The 20,170-nt window shown below is 35.8% G+C and overlaps 2 protein-coding genes across 2 annotated transcripts; both read right to left on the minus strand.

Moving 5' to 3' along the window:
- Positions 1–2,763: 2,763 nt before the first annotated feature.
- On the minus strand, positions 2,764–9,459 carry LOC104225973 (inactive leucine-rich repeat receptor-like serine/threonine-protein kinase At1g60630). The gene is made up of 2 exons (XM_009777852.2): positions 7,011–9,459; positions 2,764–3,755 (listed from the first exon to the last, which is right to left on the minus strand). The coding sequence occupies exons 1-2, from the start codon at positions 8,386–8,388 to the stop codon at positions 3,097–3,099; spliced, it is 2,037 nt and encodes a 678-aa protein (XP_009776154.1). The 5' UTR covers positions 8,389–9,459; the 3' UTR covers positions 2,764–3,096.
- Positions 9,460–15,892: 6,433 nt separating this feature from the next.
- Positions 15,893–16,570, minus strand: LOC138889350 (secreted RxLR effector protein 161-like). The gene has a single exon (XM_070172646.1). The coding sequence runs from the start codon at positions 16,568–16,570 to the stop codon at positions 15,893–15,895; it is 678 nt and encodes a 225-aa protein (XP_070028747.1).
- Positions 16,571–20,170: the final 3,600 nt, after the last annotated feature.

Raw genomic sequence — 20,170 nt, forward strand, 5'->3', positions numbered from 1 at the left:
TAGTTGAAATTGACTATATGGATTCTCATTTATTTATAGTTCATATCACTCAATTTAAAGTTAGGTTATGTATGCCTTCTAAATCTTGAATTCAACTAAAGACAATGAAGATATCTAAATTCATTATGCTAAAATTTTCTTCATGAAAAAATGACCAACTTCAACATGTTACTAAAGGCGGGATCAAGATTTCAATTTTACAGGTTCTAAATCTCAAAACGACGATCACGTGCTAATAATTGTATTCTAAAATTAATTTTTTAATAAATTTCTTAATTCAAATATATTGTTAGAGCAAAAATTATTGGGTTCGACCGAACCCATATCCGAGCTTCTAGCTCCGCCCCTACACGTTACGCACTATATCTTTCAAGTAAGTAGTCCATACATAGTAAACACTTGCTAACCCTGCATGTTACGCACTATCTCTTTCAAGTAAGTAGCCCATACGTAGTAAACACTTACTAATAGTAATTAGTTTTATATTATTATAATTGTGTAAGTATTTTTATACTGTATGGGTCAAAAACCGACCGAGGAAATTCAGCATGAAGAGGTAATTATCGTAAGTAATTTGCAATTTATCATGGGCGATTTGGCCAAGGTCGACCAGAGCTCAACGGAACAAGTCGCCAAGCGATCAACACTGTCGAGATCGAGTAGGGCAGATAATAGTAACGGTTAGTTTTGCATTGGGATCTTCGGAGGGAATATTCTATTGAATATTCTTTATGTTTGTACTTTTAAGGTTCTGTGGGAAATACCCCATATAAATAGAATGGGAAATAAGGAAGGCATATAATATTCTAGGTGATAAGAACTCTTTTGAAAAGCAAGCTCTCTAGATAAATACAAAGAACACCTTTCTAAAGTGATTCGTCTTTTTGGGTTATTCCTTGTCATTTGCACCATATCCGATAAAGTCTTCAATATTCTTATAGTTGTCACTCGTCATTATCAGAAGAACGAATCATCCACCTCATTCAATATTGGGTGAATCTTCTTCTTTATTTATATTGAGCTCCATTTACTGCCATTTAATATTTGACACTTCTAGCACATTATTGCATCCGACGCATTCAATATACAATACATTAAATCTGCATCATCTCTTTCTATATCTTCCACATCACTTACCTTAGATCTAAAGTTATTATATTTAACTAGAATTAACCTCTTAAATATCGATTAATTAGTTTAGCTAAAGATAATTAGAATTCCGCCCCTGCATGTTACGCACTATCTCTTTCAAGTAAGTAGTCCATACGTAGTAAATACTTACTAACCCTGCATGTTACGCACTATCTCTTTCAAGTAAGTAATTCATACGTAGTAAACACTTACTAATAGTAATTAGTTTTATATTGATATAATTGTGTAAGTATTTTTATACCAATGTTAGATAAAACTTAATTCTCTTTTAAAAATTATCAAACAGCTTTTGAAAATAAATGTTAACTGTTGCATTTAATATGGAAGGTGTAAGAAAAGTGGAAATAGGGGAAGTGAAGTGCTACAATTTATTAGATTTAATGTAGGTGTGATTTGGTGATCTCTCTCACAAACACTTGAAAGTTGAAAGCTACCACATGTTTTCTTGCTTAATTTTCTCCACCTCCTTTGTGGTGTTCTTGACTAGTAAGTAGAAACCACCAACACATTCACAACAACTAGAAAACTACTTGGCAATAAGAAGAACATAGAATATCATCATTCAATTGCATTATTTGCTATCTTATTTTTTGTGTTACTAGAAATCACCCAAGACCAAGACTATTTCCTTTTTATATATATAACCGAGAAATCTCAAAAACTAGTGACACGGTTCAAAACGCAATTGAGTACTTCGTTCGTCTTTCTATCCTTCTCTACTTAAATATTAGACTTTTGTCTGGAATACGATCTGAACTAATGACGTGTGCCCAGGGGCGTATCTAGGTTTAAGTATATGGGTTCACGTGAACCCATGCTTATTTCTCTAAGCCATGTATAATAATGTTATATTTCTTCAAAATTACGTAAGAGCACATTTGGACATAAGAAATTTTTTCCTTCACTTTTTTTTCGAAATCAGCGTTTGGTCATAAAATTTTCAATTTTCACTTGAAGATGCATTTGGGAATTTTTTGAAAATTTGAAAAACTCCAACAAGTTGTTTTTGAAATTTTTCACTCAGATTACTCACAAAACTTCAAAAACAACACAAAATTATATTCATGTCCGAACACAATTCTAATTCTCAAATACCATTTTCACTTGAATTTTTTTTCCACTTTTTTTTGGAATTTTACAATTCTTATGTCCAAACGGCCACTAAATATATGTGTGTGCACCCATGTTACTCCAGTGCAATAATTATTGGGTGCACCTCTACAAGTGAAATTAGCGGTTCAAAATCCACTACGGACAATTTTGTTTTCGACATGGAGTATAGATATATATATATATATATATATATATATATATATATGTAAAAATCAGTAAAATTTCAAAAAATATAATTTTAAACCTATAATTTCAAAAGTGTAGTGGGTTCAGGATAAGAGCCTAAAATTAAACTCGTCAAATGTGAATTCTAGATCCTATCTCTTTACAATAGCGCACTCATCCTCTTAAAATTATGAATCCATCTTTGCGTGTGCCTAACCTAGACATCACGTGCTACGCTCTTGCCACAAAACCAAAAACTATAGGGGCAGATTATCTCTTTCTTTCTGCAGCATGAAGACTATTTTATCAGCCATTTCTTTAGGAAGGACAATATTGAATGAAAACATGAAGTTGGATACAAACAAGAAATTTCCTAAAAAAGAGTTGGAACCTCAATTACAATTACATCCTCACAAAACAAGCTGGCAACAAACTTTTGACTCAGGAATGGATCTTAAACTAGTGAATGTCAATGAAGTGGTATAAAGCAAATCTCCTAGATACAAACAACTAAACCTAGAAACAAGAAAAATAAAAAGCCCTTGATCTTTACAAGAACTGAATCAACAAATCCATTATAACTCATATTCATTAATGCTTCAAAGAGACTTCTGCCTTTCAAAAGAATCAAGACACATTATTCAAACCCTTCAAAAAGTATACAACTCATATGCTCAAATGTTCGTCTCTAGGCAAGCTCTGGACAGTATCTGACCATCTTCCTGGTGAATGGTCACTGCTATTAGAAGACCCTTGAGCTTCTGCTCTAGCATCTCGAATCATCCTTAAAACATCCTTCATCGTGGGTCGATTCTCAGGTACAAGTGAAACACAAGCCATGGCTATGTTTAAGAGTGCACCAAGTTTCTCTTCTGAGGCTTCATTACTAGAGGCAGGTTCATCACCTGATTCAGTTTCTTCTTCTCGAACAGATCTCACCCATTTCGGTATGTCTGATCCATGTTCTTGAACAAGATCTTGGAAAGGGGTCTTTCCGGTTAGGAGCTCCAACAGGAGGACGCCAAAGCTATAGACATCAGCCTGATGGGTTACTGGCCTTCGAATGTCACGACACTCAGGAGCTCTGTAGAAGAGGGAAGAAGCACCGGATTCCTCTGGAGAATCTGGATTCCTAAATGGCATGAGGCCATAATCGGTGAGGCACGATTCAAAGTCAGCCCCCAATAGTACATTTGATGATTTCAAGTTTCCATGAGTCAGGCCAGGATTCTGATGGATATGAAGCAATCCAGTAGCCACATCCTCTGCAATTTTGAGACAGGAGGTCCAGTGAAGTGGCTTTGAACCACTATTAGCCCTTGACCCTGCAAAAGTAATCACATAGTAACAATATAATATAGTTATCATCTGGAGCATTATTTGATTAACAAAGCAAATTGGTTGTCGAAAAATACAAGAAAACAAGAAAATGAATAAAAAGGCCTCGGCTAATTTTAGATACGTTCTTTTCTAAAATAAAAATTGCCTCCCCCATCCCTAGTGATTAAAATTCTAAAACTCTAGAATTCCAAGCATGACTATAGAAACACGATGTACTGTAGAACTTCAAATGTGGTCTTACACGACTGGTAAGAAGATTAGACTACACGAGAAAAAACACACTATTTGAGGCGGTACTTCCATATATAATTGCTTGAGGCAAGAAGCACCTCCACATTCTTTTTGTTCCAACAAACTTAGGTATGCCTTTAGCTCTGTTCCTCCACAGTGCCTGAAATGGTCTAATGGCCTGAAAGAGTAACTCACATTCAATTCCTTCACTGCATCCTCGGAACTCTACTTGAAGAGACTAGCATCTAAACTACATGATTATTGATTATTCCCCAACTTGCTATTCCTATTCTAGAGTACTACAGCTAGTGAATCGAGTATTCAGTATGTCAATTGGCAATAGTTAATAAGATGAATAACCTTTTTGTTCTTACTCGCTGGTGTAGTGTATTTCAGTTTTCCTATTATTAATCACATCGGACACACTCTAGAATACAACGGAATTGCAACTTCAGTTTATTTGGAACAGATCAACTTATAGGATATTTAGTTTTTAAGAAAACTAAAATCCCCACCCGTGGGATTATACTGGGTATGTTGTTGTTATTGTTGTTGTTAGTTTTTAAGAAAAACTTAGAGGACAATTCAAACTATAATCACACACACACATATATATACAGACTCCCTCTGTTTTATGCTATATGGCGATACTTGAATGCGATGGAGTTTAAGAAAGAAAGACCTTGGCACATACAAGAAGTACCCCTGGAACTTGTAGTACTAAACATGCAATGACTTTTGTATGGCTATAAGACGAAGTCATTAAGGGCAAAATGGGAGTTTAAAGTAAAAGCGTTACCAAATATAGAAATGTGTCATTCTTTTGGAACGAACGAAAAGGAAAGAGTATCATATAAATGACAAAGGAAGTATGTATGTGTGTGTATGTACACCACACATAGTGTTGGAGCTACCCTCAGTGAAAGGGGTTCAATTGAATCCCCATTGTTGGAAAACTTGTATGTGCCACATAGAAACAAAAAATTGCATGTATATAAACTATTGAATCCCCTTGACATAGATTGATATCTTAGGTGTGACATTTTTACATTTATTTAAATCCCCTTGCTCAAGTACCTGGCTTCGGTACTGACCATACACGTACATAAATACACACATGTATAAAGAGCAAAAGAGATGTATATGTGTATATAAGTACGTGTCCATGTGATGTATATATGTGTATCCGTTTTGTGTGTAAACAATTTGAACTTTATTATTTCTATTTTTCGATGAATCTGGAGAAATTTTTTCCTTTTCCAGGTCTCCTTGAAAGTTCAATGGTCAATTTAGTGATTAGCAGCATAGCACACAAATTGCAAATCAGCAGAAGGCAAACAAACTCTTACACAAGCAAATTCGAGCAATATGCAGGGTCATTACCGTTGTATCGTTCAGAACTCAAAAAACCAAGCAGAGCTGCTGATCCACTTTATAGTCAAGTTATTGCAGAAAACTATGATTTTGTCTTTTTAGTTTCAATGTAGCATGTGTTATCTCCATATGTGGTGGACAACTATTTTGGCTCTATGCACTATTTAAATGGCAAGTGACATCATTGTTTTGACCCCCAATTTGAGTTTTCTCTTCTCAAGGGACATCTTCACAATCCATTTGAATGAAAATCTTCTTTTTTCTGTTCCCTCCTTAAAATGTAAGTTTCAAAAGGCAGATATCTATACTCCACTTTTGTTCTTTGTCCTGTCTTTATAAATAAAATGTCATTCCTAGCTCAAAGGTTAGAAAAGGTTAGTTATTTGGTTTTTTTCTATTTTTAATTTATTAAATAATTTAAACAAAATAATATATTTCTATAATCCTCTTATCAGTATACCAAAGTAAGTTTGGGATTTCATCTCTGATTTACATATTATCCTCCTTGGGCAGTTAACCCAATTCCAAAAGAAATTTATCTCCATGCTTTGCCTCTTTTTTTGTCTCATTACCTTTGTTGGTTCCTACACTCTTCCCTTGTTGGCCCTCTCTTCCCCACTATCACCAAACAAGTTCCACAGGAGAAAACCAGAAAGTGATGCACTACCAACCAAATTATATGGCGAAAATTCAAAATTAGCAAAAAAACAAAAAAGAAAAGAGACAGAAAATCGAAGAAGATCAAATGAACATATATAAAAAAGCAAACCAATTCAAGGAAAATATGCAAAGTACACAAAGATAAACACAAAAAAGGCCACCAAATCCTCTAATGTTCCACAAAACAGGCAAGCCGTAAAGAGGTCACAATTTGAATTCTAAAACAAAAAGGTCATGTCATAAAAGGAATCAACTGTTCGAGATTGAGCTATAATGATCTCATGGAAAATTTTTGTCTCTGCGTGGTATTTGCACCAAATTATACTAGTTTACCCTTAAGAGGAGCACTGGACATTGATTAACTATCTTTAAGCCTTAAGCTTAAGCAATAACTAATTTGGTAAAAAACATAATGCATCTATTGATATATGAATATACAATGCTGTAAATAAGTTATTTCCCCTTATCTTAATTCTACCTTACCACTTAAGTTCAAGTTTATCCCGCCATTTTTCTTCCTTTCACTATTCACAAGCTCAAATATCCCATTTTTTATTTCCTTTCACTATTCATGAGTTCATTATCCTCGTTCTTACTTTTTCAATATTCACGAGCTCAATCTATCCGCGTTTTCACTTCCTTTCCCTATTCACGAGCTCAACTATCCCCATTTTACTTCCTTTCACTATTCACAAGCTCAATTATCCTCGTTCTTACTTTTTCACTATTCACGAGCTCATTATCCCCGTGTTCACTTCCTTTCACTATTCACGAGCTTAATTATCCCCGTTCACTATTCACGAGCTCAATTATCCTCGTTCACTATTCACGAGCTCAATTATCCTTGTTTTCACTTCCTTTTACTATTCACGAGCTCAACTATCCCCGTTTTCACTTCCTTTCACTATCCACGAGCTCATTCTGCAAGAACAAATAACAATGTATTACAAATAAATGACTTAGGGAAAACATACCATGAATGAGGGAGAAGAGGCTGCCATTAGGGAAATAATCATAAACGAGCAAACGTTCTTCCTTAGCTTGAAAATAAGCTCGGAGTGGGACCAAGTTAGGATGTCTTAGCCTGCCAATAATCTCCACGTGTCGCCGGAATTCCTCTAACCTCGGAAACCTTGAATCCCTCAGCCGCTTCACCGTCACAATGTAGCCGGATTCCATCACTGCTTTATATGTACTTCCCATTATACCCCTCCCTAATGTCTCAGCTGAAGCCTTCAACAAATCCTCTAGGCTGTAATTCATTTGTTGATCCCCTGGTCCGCAGAACACCAATGCCCCTAGTCCTTCACTTCCTTGTTGATCCCATGAAAATGCCCCTTCTTTTCCTCCAAAATTACCACCACTGCCACCGCCGCCACTTGTCCCCTCTTCTTCCCTGCCGGCGGCAGCGGCTTCAATTCCTTTGCTTTTTCCTTCATTATTTTTTCTTCTTCTTTTTCTCACACATGCTATGAAAATCGCCGTCAAAATGCAGAGCAGCAAAACTCCGGCGAGCGCTGAAACGATGATAATGACAAGCTTTTTGTTTCTTTTATGGTGAGATTCATTGTAAGGACTAATAGGATACGACGGGCTAATTGAAGGACCAGAGATTATACAGTTAGGGTTTAATTGAGCTCCGCACAAGTTGACATTACCGGCGAAAGACGATTCGTTGAACCGAGAAAGCGCCGGAGTATTAGGGATTCGGCCGGAGAGTTGATTGTTTGACACATTGAAGAATCTCAAACTCGGTTGATTCAACGGCGGGATTTCGCCGGTGAAGTGATTGTCCTGTAAATACAGCACGTAAAGCCGGGATAATTTCGTTAACGACGGCGGAATTTCGCCTGACATATTGTTGCCGGCAAGTACCACAACTTTAATGCGGTGGAGGACGGCGATGGACGCCGGAAACTCGCCGGAGAAATTGTTATTATTCAGGAAAAGGGATTTGAGGTTGAAAAGTCCGGCGAGGTTAGGAATTTGGCCGGAAATGGAGTTCTGTTTGAAGGACAAAACTCGTAATTGATCCAATTGATTGAGGGCATTTTCGTCCAATCTGCCACTCAAATTTAGATTTTCAACTACAAGCTTTGTAACTCTTTTTCCATTCATGCATTCTTTTACACCTTGCCATTGGCATAAATCAGTCTCTTTTTTCCAATCAAGAATGTTTTTTGGGTCTATTGTGGCTTTCAATGCTAGTAAAGCTTCAGCATCTCCTGATTTTACAAGTGGGAAAAATATGGAAAATATTGTGAATATGAAAAAGAACATTTTGTGACATGAATTGTACCTTAAGTACAAAATTGGGTTCTTGATTCCCATCGAAATTGACAACATTTCCATTGTTGTTGAATCAATGAACACTGAATTGTTCTTGTTCAACTCTACAGCCAAAAGGGGTTCTTGATTTTCACTAAAGTTGGCATTTTTATTGATGAAAGAGCTCTGAAATGCTCAACTGCAGCAGTAAAAATGGATTCTTGATTTGGATTTTCATGAAATGGGCACTAAAAATCTCAACTGAAGAGTAAAGATGGAGTCTTGATTTGGATTTCCACTGATGAATGAAAACAAAAAAGCTCAACTGCAGAGTAAAAATGGAGTCTTTATTTGGTTGCACTGATAAATGAACACCAAATGGTTTACTGCAGAGCAAAAATGGAGTCTTGATTTGGATTTTCCATTGATGAATGAGCACTGAAAACTTCAACTGCAGAGTAAAAATGGATTCTTGATTTGGGTATTGATATATAGAGGAGGAGGAATAAAATGCAGTTTCTTTTTTATTTGGTGTTGAGGAGGACAAAAAGATCAGATAGAATCTTGAAAACTAAAAGATGCAAAAGACAATTAGCTTTCTGTCTAAAGAGTTTTAACAAGATCACTTTCAACACCAGAATCTTCAGATCTACCACTTTAAAAGAATGTAGTGAGAAAATGTAACAGAAGGCGCCAATTAGTGTCATTATCATCAATGACAACAACTTTGACTCACAACGTATAAATCAAACTTGACAACACCTCCAAAACACAACATATTTACACTTTGTTCACTGTGCTAGTACTTTCACTTTTAATGGAACCTAAAAAAAATTCAGTACCATAAACAAAGAGAAATGGAAGTAATAGTATAAAGAATTTCAAGATTTGGGGGGTTTGGTTTCTTGAATTTTTTTGGCTTAAACTTCACGTGACGGAGTTCAGAGTTTGCAGAGACACCCAAAAATACTTCTCATTTTACTGGAACAATGATTTGGGTGTGTAATAAAATACATTTCTTTACTGAATTTTAAAAGGAAAAACACATTGGACAACTAAAAACATTTATTTGAGGGGTGTTTTTGAAGGTTGAAAGGCATTGGATCCAATTCAAGTTATATTATTTCTATAGTATTTTTTCTAGCAATTTGGTCTGTAACCATGTTATGTTACATTGATATCAGTCTTTATAGGATAGAGGGACGAGAAAACTGTAGAAAGAAAGAGACAGAAAAAAAAGAGAGAGAAGAGGACAGGTGGTTTTTTTTGGCTGAGATGAAAATGGGGTCTCAGGAAATAGGTGAAGAAATTGAAGGCGATAGTAGATTGTAATTAATGCATTCATGTTTGGTGACACGGGCAGTTTATTTGTCACAAACTTTACTCCGTTTCAGACATTGACCTTACTAGTAACGTTTACTAGACAGTGATGCTGTCAAAATATTTTCGTTTCTTTTTTGAGGAAATAATTTGGTTTCTTGGAATTAACTTTACAGCTTGTTCGGATAGTTATTAGTTATTGCATAGTATTATTATTTTAAATACAATGTTTGTTTTGATTGTTACTTAAATTTGACTGTATTGTATCGTTATATAACGACGAAAAGTGTCACTTTATGGAACGACGAATTTAGTGTAGTGGCATCGTTATCTTTTTTTTTCCTCTCATCTTGCCCTTCCTTATTATTAAATAATAATATTTTATCTTTTTACCCTACTTTTTTATATTATAATTCTACTCTTTATCCACCAAATCCCACTTGGAATACACCAGATCGTTGTTGTATTCCGTATCCTATTTTTTCTTAATAATATTACAAGTTTATTTTTCATATTATTGGTCCATGACAACATGAAATAACGGCAAACGATACAATCTATCCAAATATTGTATTTATCAAACAATACAATATGATATATTATGAAACGAGATGTAACAACAATCCAAACAAGTTGTTAGTAATGTTGACGTTTTTACTTTAAGTTTAATATTCAGTAAGAAAAAAAAATAGACTTGTTAAAGATTTATATGATAATAGAAAATATAGAGAATTTTTAGTAACAAAAAAATTAAACTTTTAAATGTTTGATTAAGACGAATTTAAATGAAATGACATGAATATCAAAAAAATCATATAGGGATAGTATACTCCACTTCTGTTGCATGTCACCACGATAATAAAAGTTCTCCCTATATGACCAAAATCGTCAATTACCACTAGTGTTCAACTGCTAATTTTAGATGGCGTTTCGTCAAGCAAATAATTTTTAAAATATCATATAATTAATATTTTCTATAATATTTATATGATTTACATATAAATAACTTGCATACATTCTGACCTTCGGAACAAGAAACAATCTTAATTATTTAGGACTCATTTGGTCATAGATTTTGCCAAAATAAATTTGAGTTTATTTGGCAAACACATGTTTGGTCATAGATTTTACCTACATTTTGGCAAAATCCCAAATCCCAAAACTAACTTAATAGCTGGTTTTGGGCCAAAATATTTACAAACACTAATAATATATATATTTTTCCAAAATAAATTTGGGAAATATGTTTTGAAAACTGATGTCCAAACATATTTTCATCTTTAAACCAAATTTCAACCAAATCAAATTTATCAAAATAAATTTGAAAATCTATGCTCAAACGTTGATTTAATATTTACAGAGACAACATCCTAATAATTAGAGGTGTATTATGAGTCAAACATCTTAATATTAAAATGATATTCGATATTTACATCATTTCAAAGTTATAACAATATTTGCACTACAATTAATCTTTTGCTCAGTATAACCATTCGATATTCAAAATCAACTAGTTCTACTAATCTTCGATCCCGCTGGTTAGATCAACTATTGAGGAAAGCACTACCTGTCGAATATTCAGCTAAGAGTGTGAGCACGTAAATTTTGCCCAGTAAAAATACTGTTGTCACTACTGTGTTAAAACAAAAATTATAAAATTGTTAGAAGAAACTGAAAAACTGTAAACGATAAGTAATATTCCGAGTCCACAATTTCTTTGTGCTTCCTTAAAGAATTTTAACCCTCTCACAAGTTGCGAAGGTAATGGATTAAATCCTCCCAGGATGAAACGGAATAAACCTTCCTGCAACAGTGACAATACAAACTGCAGGATACCAACAAACTCAAATACGGAGCAAAATCACACTTACGAATTTGAAAGAGAAACTGTGAAGTAGAATGCAGGATTTTCAGAAGTAAGTTCTATATTTTTTCAGTGTCTGAAAAGGAAGCCATGCCTCGGAATTTATAGGCAATTATCGGAAGAGGTGTGATGTCTGTACATAATATGAACAGATATTTGAAAGGAAGAGGTGTCTATTCATAAAAGGGAAAACCAACGTTCAGCGTTTTGGATTCCAGTTAATTCCGTTAATGAACTGACTGACACTTAATTAATTCTTAAATAATCAATTAATTAAACTTCGTCAAAAAAATTAATCTTGTCACACCTCCTTCTTCCGCGCCCGCGGGGGCGCATGGGAGTTTTTTCCAATTAAAGGACAATCGAAACGGGATTTATTTATTTATTTCAGAGTCGCCACTTGGGAGATTTAGGGTGTCCCAAGTCACCAATTTTAATCCCGAATCGAGGAAAGAATGACTCCATATTACAGTCTGCGTACCAGAAATCTAGATAAGGAATTCTGTTAACCCGGGAGAAGGTGTTAGGCATTCCCGAGTTCCGTGGTTCTAGCACGGTCGCTCAACTGTTATATTTGGCTTATTTATCTGATTTTTAATACAATATGAACTTATGTGCAAATTTATCTTTTAACCGCTTTATTATTATTGTTTTATAAGAATGTGAACATCGCTTAAAATATATCTTTGGACTGTGTCACATGAAATGCACCCACAATCCGAAACATATTTTATTTGATGTTTTAGGATTTGGATTTGGGTCGCATGAAATGCGCACCCGAGCTTTAAGAAAATTAAATTATTAAAGACGCGCCTAAAGCGACTATCGCGTTATTATTTTGCGGAGGCCGTGAAATTCGCTAATCGACCCTCCTGAATTCTAAGTAATTTTAAACAAGTATTTACTGAGGGCCCCGCAATTTGTATTTTTTATTCGGCGAGGCTCATCTCATTCTTATTTCTTTAAAGAATTTGCAACGTCATGGAAATACATCCCGGGCCACGCCACAATCAATGCGCCCGTGACTAGAGACATATTTCGACTCCGTTGAGATTTGGATTTGGGTCACATAAATGTGCACCCGAGTTTAGGGAGATAACATTATTAAAGGCGCGTCTAAAGCAACTAGCGCATTATTATTTTGGGGTAGGGCCGTGAAATTTACTAAAACGGCACGTCCCGGAATCTAAGTATTTAATACATATATTTTGCGAGGGCTCCACAATTTGTACATTTTTATTTAGCGAAGCTCGTCTCTTTTTTATTTGTTTATTTATTCAATTGTTTTTATTTACTTTTTTATTTATTTATTTTTTATTATTATTATTTTTTATTATTATTATTATTATTTTTTTTTATTATTTTTTTATTTTTTAAAGGATGCCATTTTTACGCCTTTAACAATACTAAACCATACGGCTTCTTTACACCTACGATCTCATAACTTGTCAAGATTTGATAAAAGAAGTTAAGCGAATGAGTGTTTCGGGCGTAGTAACAACAGGTACTAATACTAATTTTGTCCAAATAAACTAAGACAATAACAACATAACACATTGAACGTAAATAATAACAATACTAATCTTGGGACTACTAATACAACTAAATCAAATGACATCAAATAATCAATAATAACATAACACAAAAATGAACTAAAATGCATACGGTAAAACATAAGCAGAAAATTATCATATCAATTGATATATTGCAACTTCAAACATTGAACGTAAAATTTCTTTAATCCAATACATCGAGGTTTACTAACCTTTGAACAAACAGAGACGGATAGAACCAGGGACCAAACCTCTACATCGACTTCAACGGACGGACTCGACGAACAACGACGACCTCAACGGAAATAGAAAGCTTGGACCAAAACTGTTACTATTGCTGGATTTTTGCGACGCAGCAAACGCAGCCGCAACTGCTGCTCGAAAGGAGACAATGAAGCTACTGTTTTTTTTTTTTTGGGCAACGGCAGTCGAAGGGCAGCGACGACGGGGCTGCTGCGTTGGGGGGTGGTTTGCGACTGGTTTCTTGGGTTTAACTGGCTTGGAGGAGAAGAACGAAACGCAGCAGCAGCATCAGCAGCTGCTGCTCGACGGGGTTTAATGGAGGATCGAGAAGTGGGTTTAATGGAAGTTGGTTATGGTGGAGGTGACGGGGTGGACAACAATGGAGGTTTGTTGATGGTTCTGGGCAGTAGGGGTGTTGGGTTTGGATTGCGACGGGGTCGAACGGTGGTGATGCTTGGTCGACGGGGGAAGCTCGCAACGGGTTGCGATGGCGGGCGTGGACTGGCGGGTGATTGCTGTTGGTTTGGGTTGAGACGGGGTAGGGTTTTTGGACTGGTTTTTTGAAGAAGACGGAGGAACAGTGGTCGTTTGGGCAGCTGGGAGGTTGTCGACGAGGCAGTTTGGGCAGTGACGAACGGAATTGGGAGGAGCCGGGGGTGTTTGGACGGTGTCAGCCTTCTCTCCGTTTTTGGACAGTAGGGTTTTTTTCAGTTTTTCAAAGGAGGAGGAAGGTGAACAGTAATCCTCCTCCAAAATTTTTTTAAATCCCCCTTTCGTTCCTTTCCCAGTAGGTTTTTTCTTCTGTTTTTTTTCTTTCTTTTCAAATTTTTTTTTTTTCGTTTTCTCCCTTTCTTCTTTTAAGAAGAAAGATGAACAGTAGTATGTTCCAAAGTCTCCAGCTTTTTTTTTTTCAACTTTTTTCAAAAAGTCCTCCTTTTTGTTGGCTTTTTCCTTCTTTTTAAAATTTCCCCCAGTCCCTTTTTCGTTGGTCCCCCCCTCTTTTCAAATTCTGTCCGTGTTTTTGTAATGCAATGCCCATGAAAATGAGCCCCACGCGTGGCGGGGTTCGAGGCATATGTCCCCCACGCGTGGTGGGGTTCCCCACGTGTCCTGGACACGGTTTATTATGGGCTAAGTCCGAAAATTAGGCCTAAAACCGGGTAGTTTAAACCCGAATATTATTCTTTTGCCCGGACCCGAGAAATAGGAACACGTTGCTTAACTAGTCCTATGTAAGCAAAATAACTACCAAAAATAAGACTAGTATTTAAACAAAACTATATCTTTTTAAATATTTTTCAAGGTTTAAAATAGCTACAAAATATTAATAAAACTATTTTTTTTGTAATTTTCGTTTTAAAATATTAAGATAAAATATGAGGTAATATTTTTGTATTTTTTCAAAGTTAAAAATGCCTATAAAACTTTAATAGAATTATTATTTTTGTATTTTTTCGAAATTATATAAGGTACAAAAATAAAGTGCAATTTTTGTATTTTTCAAGTTTATGGGAAATACATAAACTAAAATTTATATATATATTTTTTGAAATTTTCTTTTTGCAACGAAATAAAGTAAAAATAGTTAAAATAGCTATACTAGACCCAATTTCACATATTCATGCTAAAAATGTGAAAATTCTCGGGGAGGGTCAAAAATCACGTGCTTACAGCTGCCCCTCTTTGACTGGAAACACGAAGAGTTTTCCGACAAAGAACGACTAGACGTGTTTTTGACCCGACCATTACTTGGACGGACTACACTTAAGGAAAGGGAGGGAATGTGACCGAGCCCTGGTATCTGAGCTGCCTACATATCCTTGGTTTTACAGGAATCAGGCCACGTGTAGTTTTATTTCCCACCATTTCCCAATTCACACTTCTAGTCTTTAAAGCCCAGTGACTTAAAGTCCAATAATCCCCCATATGAATGGGAATGACTGTAACAAGAATGAACATAGATGAAAGTTGTGTGATTGCAAGTAAGGATTAATTGCATCTGGATAAGTAGGTTTTCCTTTGAACTTTCCGTAGTGAGCATATGTCGGATATACTCGGTCAATCGGTAGATTTGATATCTTTGAACCGTCGAACTTTAATGTATACCTAAACAACCATATGTCACACAACCAACCCTTAACCGTCTTTTGGTTCTCATTGTTGTGTTCGTTTCAGCCATGAACACCGCCTGGTTTCATAAGTGCGTAGAGAATTGGCCTTACAGAATTCTCATTGAAGCGTCTTCCACTTCAAACTTACATAGGTGATTCCTAAACGTGTAATCCTTTAGATTGACACTATTTGATAAATACCACATCAAACTTAGGTAATCATTAAAGAACGTGTAAAGTTCTATCCTTGTTACTGAATATTGTCTTCATCACGAGAAGGGACCAAAGATTTTACTTGGACAATGTTGAACCGGTCAATCACAACTTTGTTTGAGCTCCTTGAACCTAGATCTCGGAATATCCAAAATTCTAGGTAGAGTTACCGCCATTATGACTTGTCCTCAGCCATAGTCCCATTCCCTTAGATGATTTCTCAACTCTCTCTCTCTCTCTAGTTTGGCCTTTTATAAGCGGATACCCCACATTATCCTTTGATCTTACATAATCAATAATGATAATTCCATTAGAGAGTAGTTGTCTAACGGTTTTATGTCTTCATCGCATATGACGAGACTTTCCGTTATACATAATGCTCCATGCCCGTCCTGTTGCAGCCTCACTATCGCAATGTATGCATATAGGAGCCAAAGGTTTGGCCAGAACGGAATGTCTTCTAAGAAATTTCGAAGCCATTCAGCTTCTTCGCCAGCCTTATCCAAAGCTATAAACTCTGATTCCATTGTAGAGCGAGCGATGCACGTATGTTTAGAAGACTTCCAAGATACTGCTCCTCCACCAACAGTAAAAACATATCCACTTGTGGACTTTGTTTCTGTTACGCCGGTTATCCAATTTGTATCACTATATCCTTCGATAACCGCAAGATATTTATTGTAGTACAAAGCGTAGTCTTGAGTATATTCCAAATATCCCAGAACTCGTTTCATTGCCACCCAGTGATGTTTGTTGGGATTACTTGTGAATCGACTAAGTTTACTTATTGCACAAGCTATATCAGGACGTGTACAGTTCATGATATACATTAAGCTTCCCAACACACGAGCATAATCCAATTGAGACGTGCCATCACCTTTATTCTTTTCAAGATGATGGTTTAAGTCGATTGGAGTTCTTACACTTTTAAATTCCAAGTGTTTGAATTTTTCAAGTACCATTTTCACGTAATGTGATTGAGACGAAGCTAGAACCTGAGGAGTCCTCTGGATTTTAATTCCTAGAATTATATCTGCAACTCCTAAGTCTTTCATATCAAACTTACTAGCAAGCATACGCTTAGTAGCTTGAATGTCGGCAGTGTCTTTGCTCATTATTAGCATATCATCAACATATAAGCAAACAATGACTATATGATTTGGAACGTTCTTAATGTAAACACATTTATCACATTCAATAATCTTAAAGCCATTTGACAATATTGTTTGGTCAAATTTCGCATGCCATTGCTTGGGTGCTTGTTTTAGTCCATAAAGGGACTTAACAAGTCGACATACCTTCTTTTCTTTTTCCGGAACCACAAACCCTTCAGGGTGGTTCATGTAAATTTCTTCCTCTAGATCACCATTTAAGAAGGCTGTTTTTACATCCATTTGATGGATTTGAAGACCATACAAGGCGGCTAACGCTATTAGCATTCGAATGGATGTGATTCTTGTTACCGGTGAGTATGTGTCAAAATAGTCAAGACTTTCTCGCTGTCTAAATCCTTTGACAACAAGTCTTGCCTTTCATTTGTCAATAGTACCATCGTCTTTCATTTTCTTCTTGAAAATCCATTTAGAACCCAAAGTTTTGTTACCTGGAGGAAGATCAACCAATTCACGGGTGTGGTTGCTCAATATGGATTCTATTTCACTATTGACAGCCTCTTTCCAATATTGTGCTTCTGAGGAAGACATTGCTTCCTTGAAGGTTCGAGGCTAACAGGAAAGTCAGAAAATCTGGACCGAATGAAGTAGATGTTCTTTGACGTTTACTTCTTCTCGGATTTTCCTCATTAGGCATACCATCTGTTGTTTCCTCCCGAGGTCGTTTTGACTTTTGGTAGGACAATTCACTTTCCTATAGTTTCAAAGAATTCAACATTATCTGATTCTATAATCGTATTAACGTGGATCTCAGGATTTTCTGATTTATGAACCAGAAAGCGATATGCCTTGCTATTGGTTACATATCCAATAAATACATAATCAACCGTTTTTGGACCTATCTTAACCCTTTTAGGTTTAGGAACTTGTACCTTAGCTAAACACCCCCACACTTTGAAGTATTTCAAGTTGGGATTCCTTTCTTTCCATTTTTCATAAGGAATGGACTATGTTTTACTATGAGGTACACGGTTGATTATTCGGTTAGCTGTAAGTATAGCTTCCCCCCATAAGTTCTGTGGTAAACCAGAACTTATCAACAACGCATTCATCATTTCTTTCAACGTTCGATTCTTTCTCTCCGCAATTCCATTAGATTGTGGAGAGTAAGGGGCAGTTGTTTGGTGAATAATGCCATTTTCCAAACATATTTCTTCAAAAGGAGATTCATATTCGCCACCCCTATCACTTCTTATCATTTTGATCTTTTTGTTTAGTTGTGTTTCAACTTCACCCTTGTATTGTTTGAAAGCATCAATTGCTTCATCTTTACTATTAAGTAAATAAACATAGCAATATTTCGTACTATCGTCAATAAAAGTAATAAAATACTTTTTCGTACCGCGAGATGGTGTTGACTTCATATCGCAAATATCTGTGTGAATTAAGTCTAAAGGACTTGAATTCCTTTCAACGGACTTATAAGGATGCTTAGCATACTTTGATTCCACACATATTTGATATTTGGATTTAATACAATCACATTTTGGCAATACTTCCAAACTTATCATTTTTCGCAATGTTTTGAAGTTGATGTGACCTAGGCGTGCATGCCATAAAGTGTTTGACTCAAGTAAGTAAGAAAAAACATTAACTTTATTGATAGGAATTGCTATTACATTTAGCTTAAAAAGGTCCTCATTTGGGTAACCTTTTCCTACATATACATCATTCTTACTTAGTATAACACTATTATAAACAAAAAATACATTTGAATCCATTCTTGACAAGAAGTGAGGTAGACACAAGATTCTTGCGAATTTCTGGAACATGGAGAACTTGGTTTAGAGTCACAATTTTCCCGACATCATCTTCAACGCAATATTTCCAACTCCTTCAATTTTGGCTGTAGACGAATTTCCCATGAAAATTTTCTCGTCGGGTCCTGCGGGGGCATAGAAAGAAAATAACTCCTTTTTAGCACAAACATGGCGGGTGGCTCCAGAATCAATCCACCATTCTTTAGGATTTCCTACCAAGTTGCATTCAGACAACATGAAACACAAGTCCTCCATTTCTTCAACATTTTCAACCATATTAGCTTGATTCTTCTTCTTCTTCTTTTGTACATCATTCTTTGGTGCACGACAGTCCACGGTCTTATGCCCTGACTTTCCACAATTGTGGTAATTACCCTTGAACTTTTTCTTGCTTGGGTAATTCTTTGGTCCAGAAGCCTTCTTTCTCTTCTTATTTTGCGGCGCCTCCTCAACAATGTTAACCCTTATTATTGTCGAGTTCCCACGTGACTTCTTTTCAGCATTTTTGTTGTCTTCTTCTATCCTCAAAAGAACAATCAATCTTCAAGTGTCATATCCTTACGCTTGTGTTTTAGATAGTTCTTAAAGTCCTTCCACAACGGAGGTAACTTCTGAATGAAAGCGGCGACTTGAAAGGCCTCATTTATGACCATACCTTCAGCAAGGAAGTCATGCACAATGACTTGTAATTCTTGGACTTGAGTTATGACCGACCTAGTGTCAACCATCTTGAAATCCAAAAACCTTGCAGCCACGAACTTCTTAAGTCCGACATCCTCAGTCTTGTACTTCTTATCAAGCGCATTCCATAACGCTTTTGAAGTTTCCATGACACTATAGACATTGTACAAGCTATCTTCCAAACAACTCAAAATGTAGTTTTTGCACAAGAAATCAGAATGTTTCCATGCTTCAGTTACAACAAATCGTTCGTCATCCGGAGTGCCTTCAGCCACGACCGGAGGATCCTCCTTGATGAATCGTTGCAAACTTAACGTAGTAAGATAGAAGAGCATCTTCATTTGCCAGCGTTTGAAGTCAATACCGGAAAACTTTCCGCGTTTTTTTGCTGGTGTCATAGCATGAGCAGGAGTTGAACGGCTCGACGAGGCAGCAATACTCGTAACAGTAGCACCTGTTCCATTAGCATTAGTTTGGTCCTCATTTGCCATTTTTCTATAAAGTTGGCAACAAACAGAACTTTTCAAAATCAGTGAAGGTTTTATATCTTCAAACTGAATACCAAACCAAACATTCAAACATAAATGGTGAAGTTTATTATATTCTTCAAACCATATTCAAATTTAATACCCCGGTATAGTTTTTTTGTTCTTTAAACCGGAGTAAAAAACATATCGGAGTAGAAAGTACCAAAGCTTTAGTCTCCAAACCAGTATACAAAATATAGGTAACAGTTCAATATAGATTTCAACACAAAAACATTAATTTAAAATTCCTTAAGCTTGTTGTCACTACTGTATTAAAACAGAAATTAGAAACTGTTAAAAGAAACTGAAAAATTGTAAACGATAAGAAATTTTCCGAGTCCACAATTTCCTTGTGCGTTCTTAAGGAATTTTAACTCCTTCACAAGTTGCCAAGGTAATGGATTAAATCCTCCCAGGATGAA

Source organism: Nicotiana sylvestris, chromosome 4, assembly GCF_000393655.2.
Source record: "Nicotiana sylvestris chromosome 4, ASM39365v2, whole genome shotgun sequence".
Classification (NCBI taxonomy): Eukaryota; Viridiplantae; Streptophyta; class Magnoliopsida; order Solanales; family Solanaceae; genus Nicotiana; species Nicotiana sylvestris.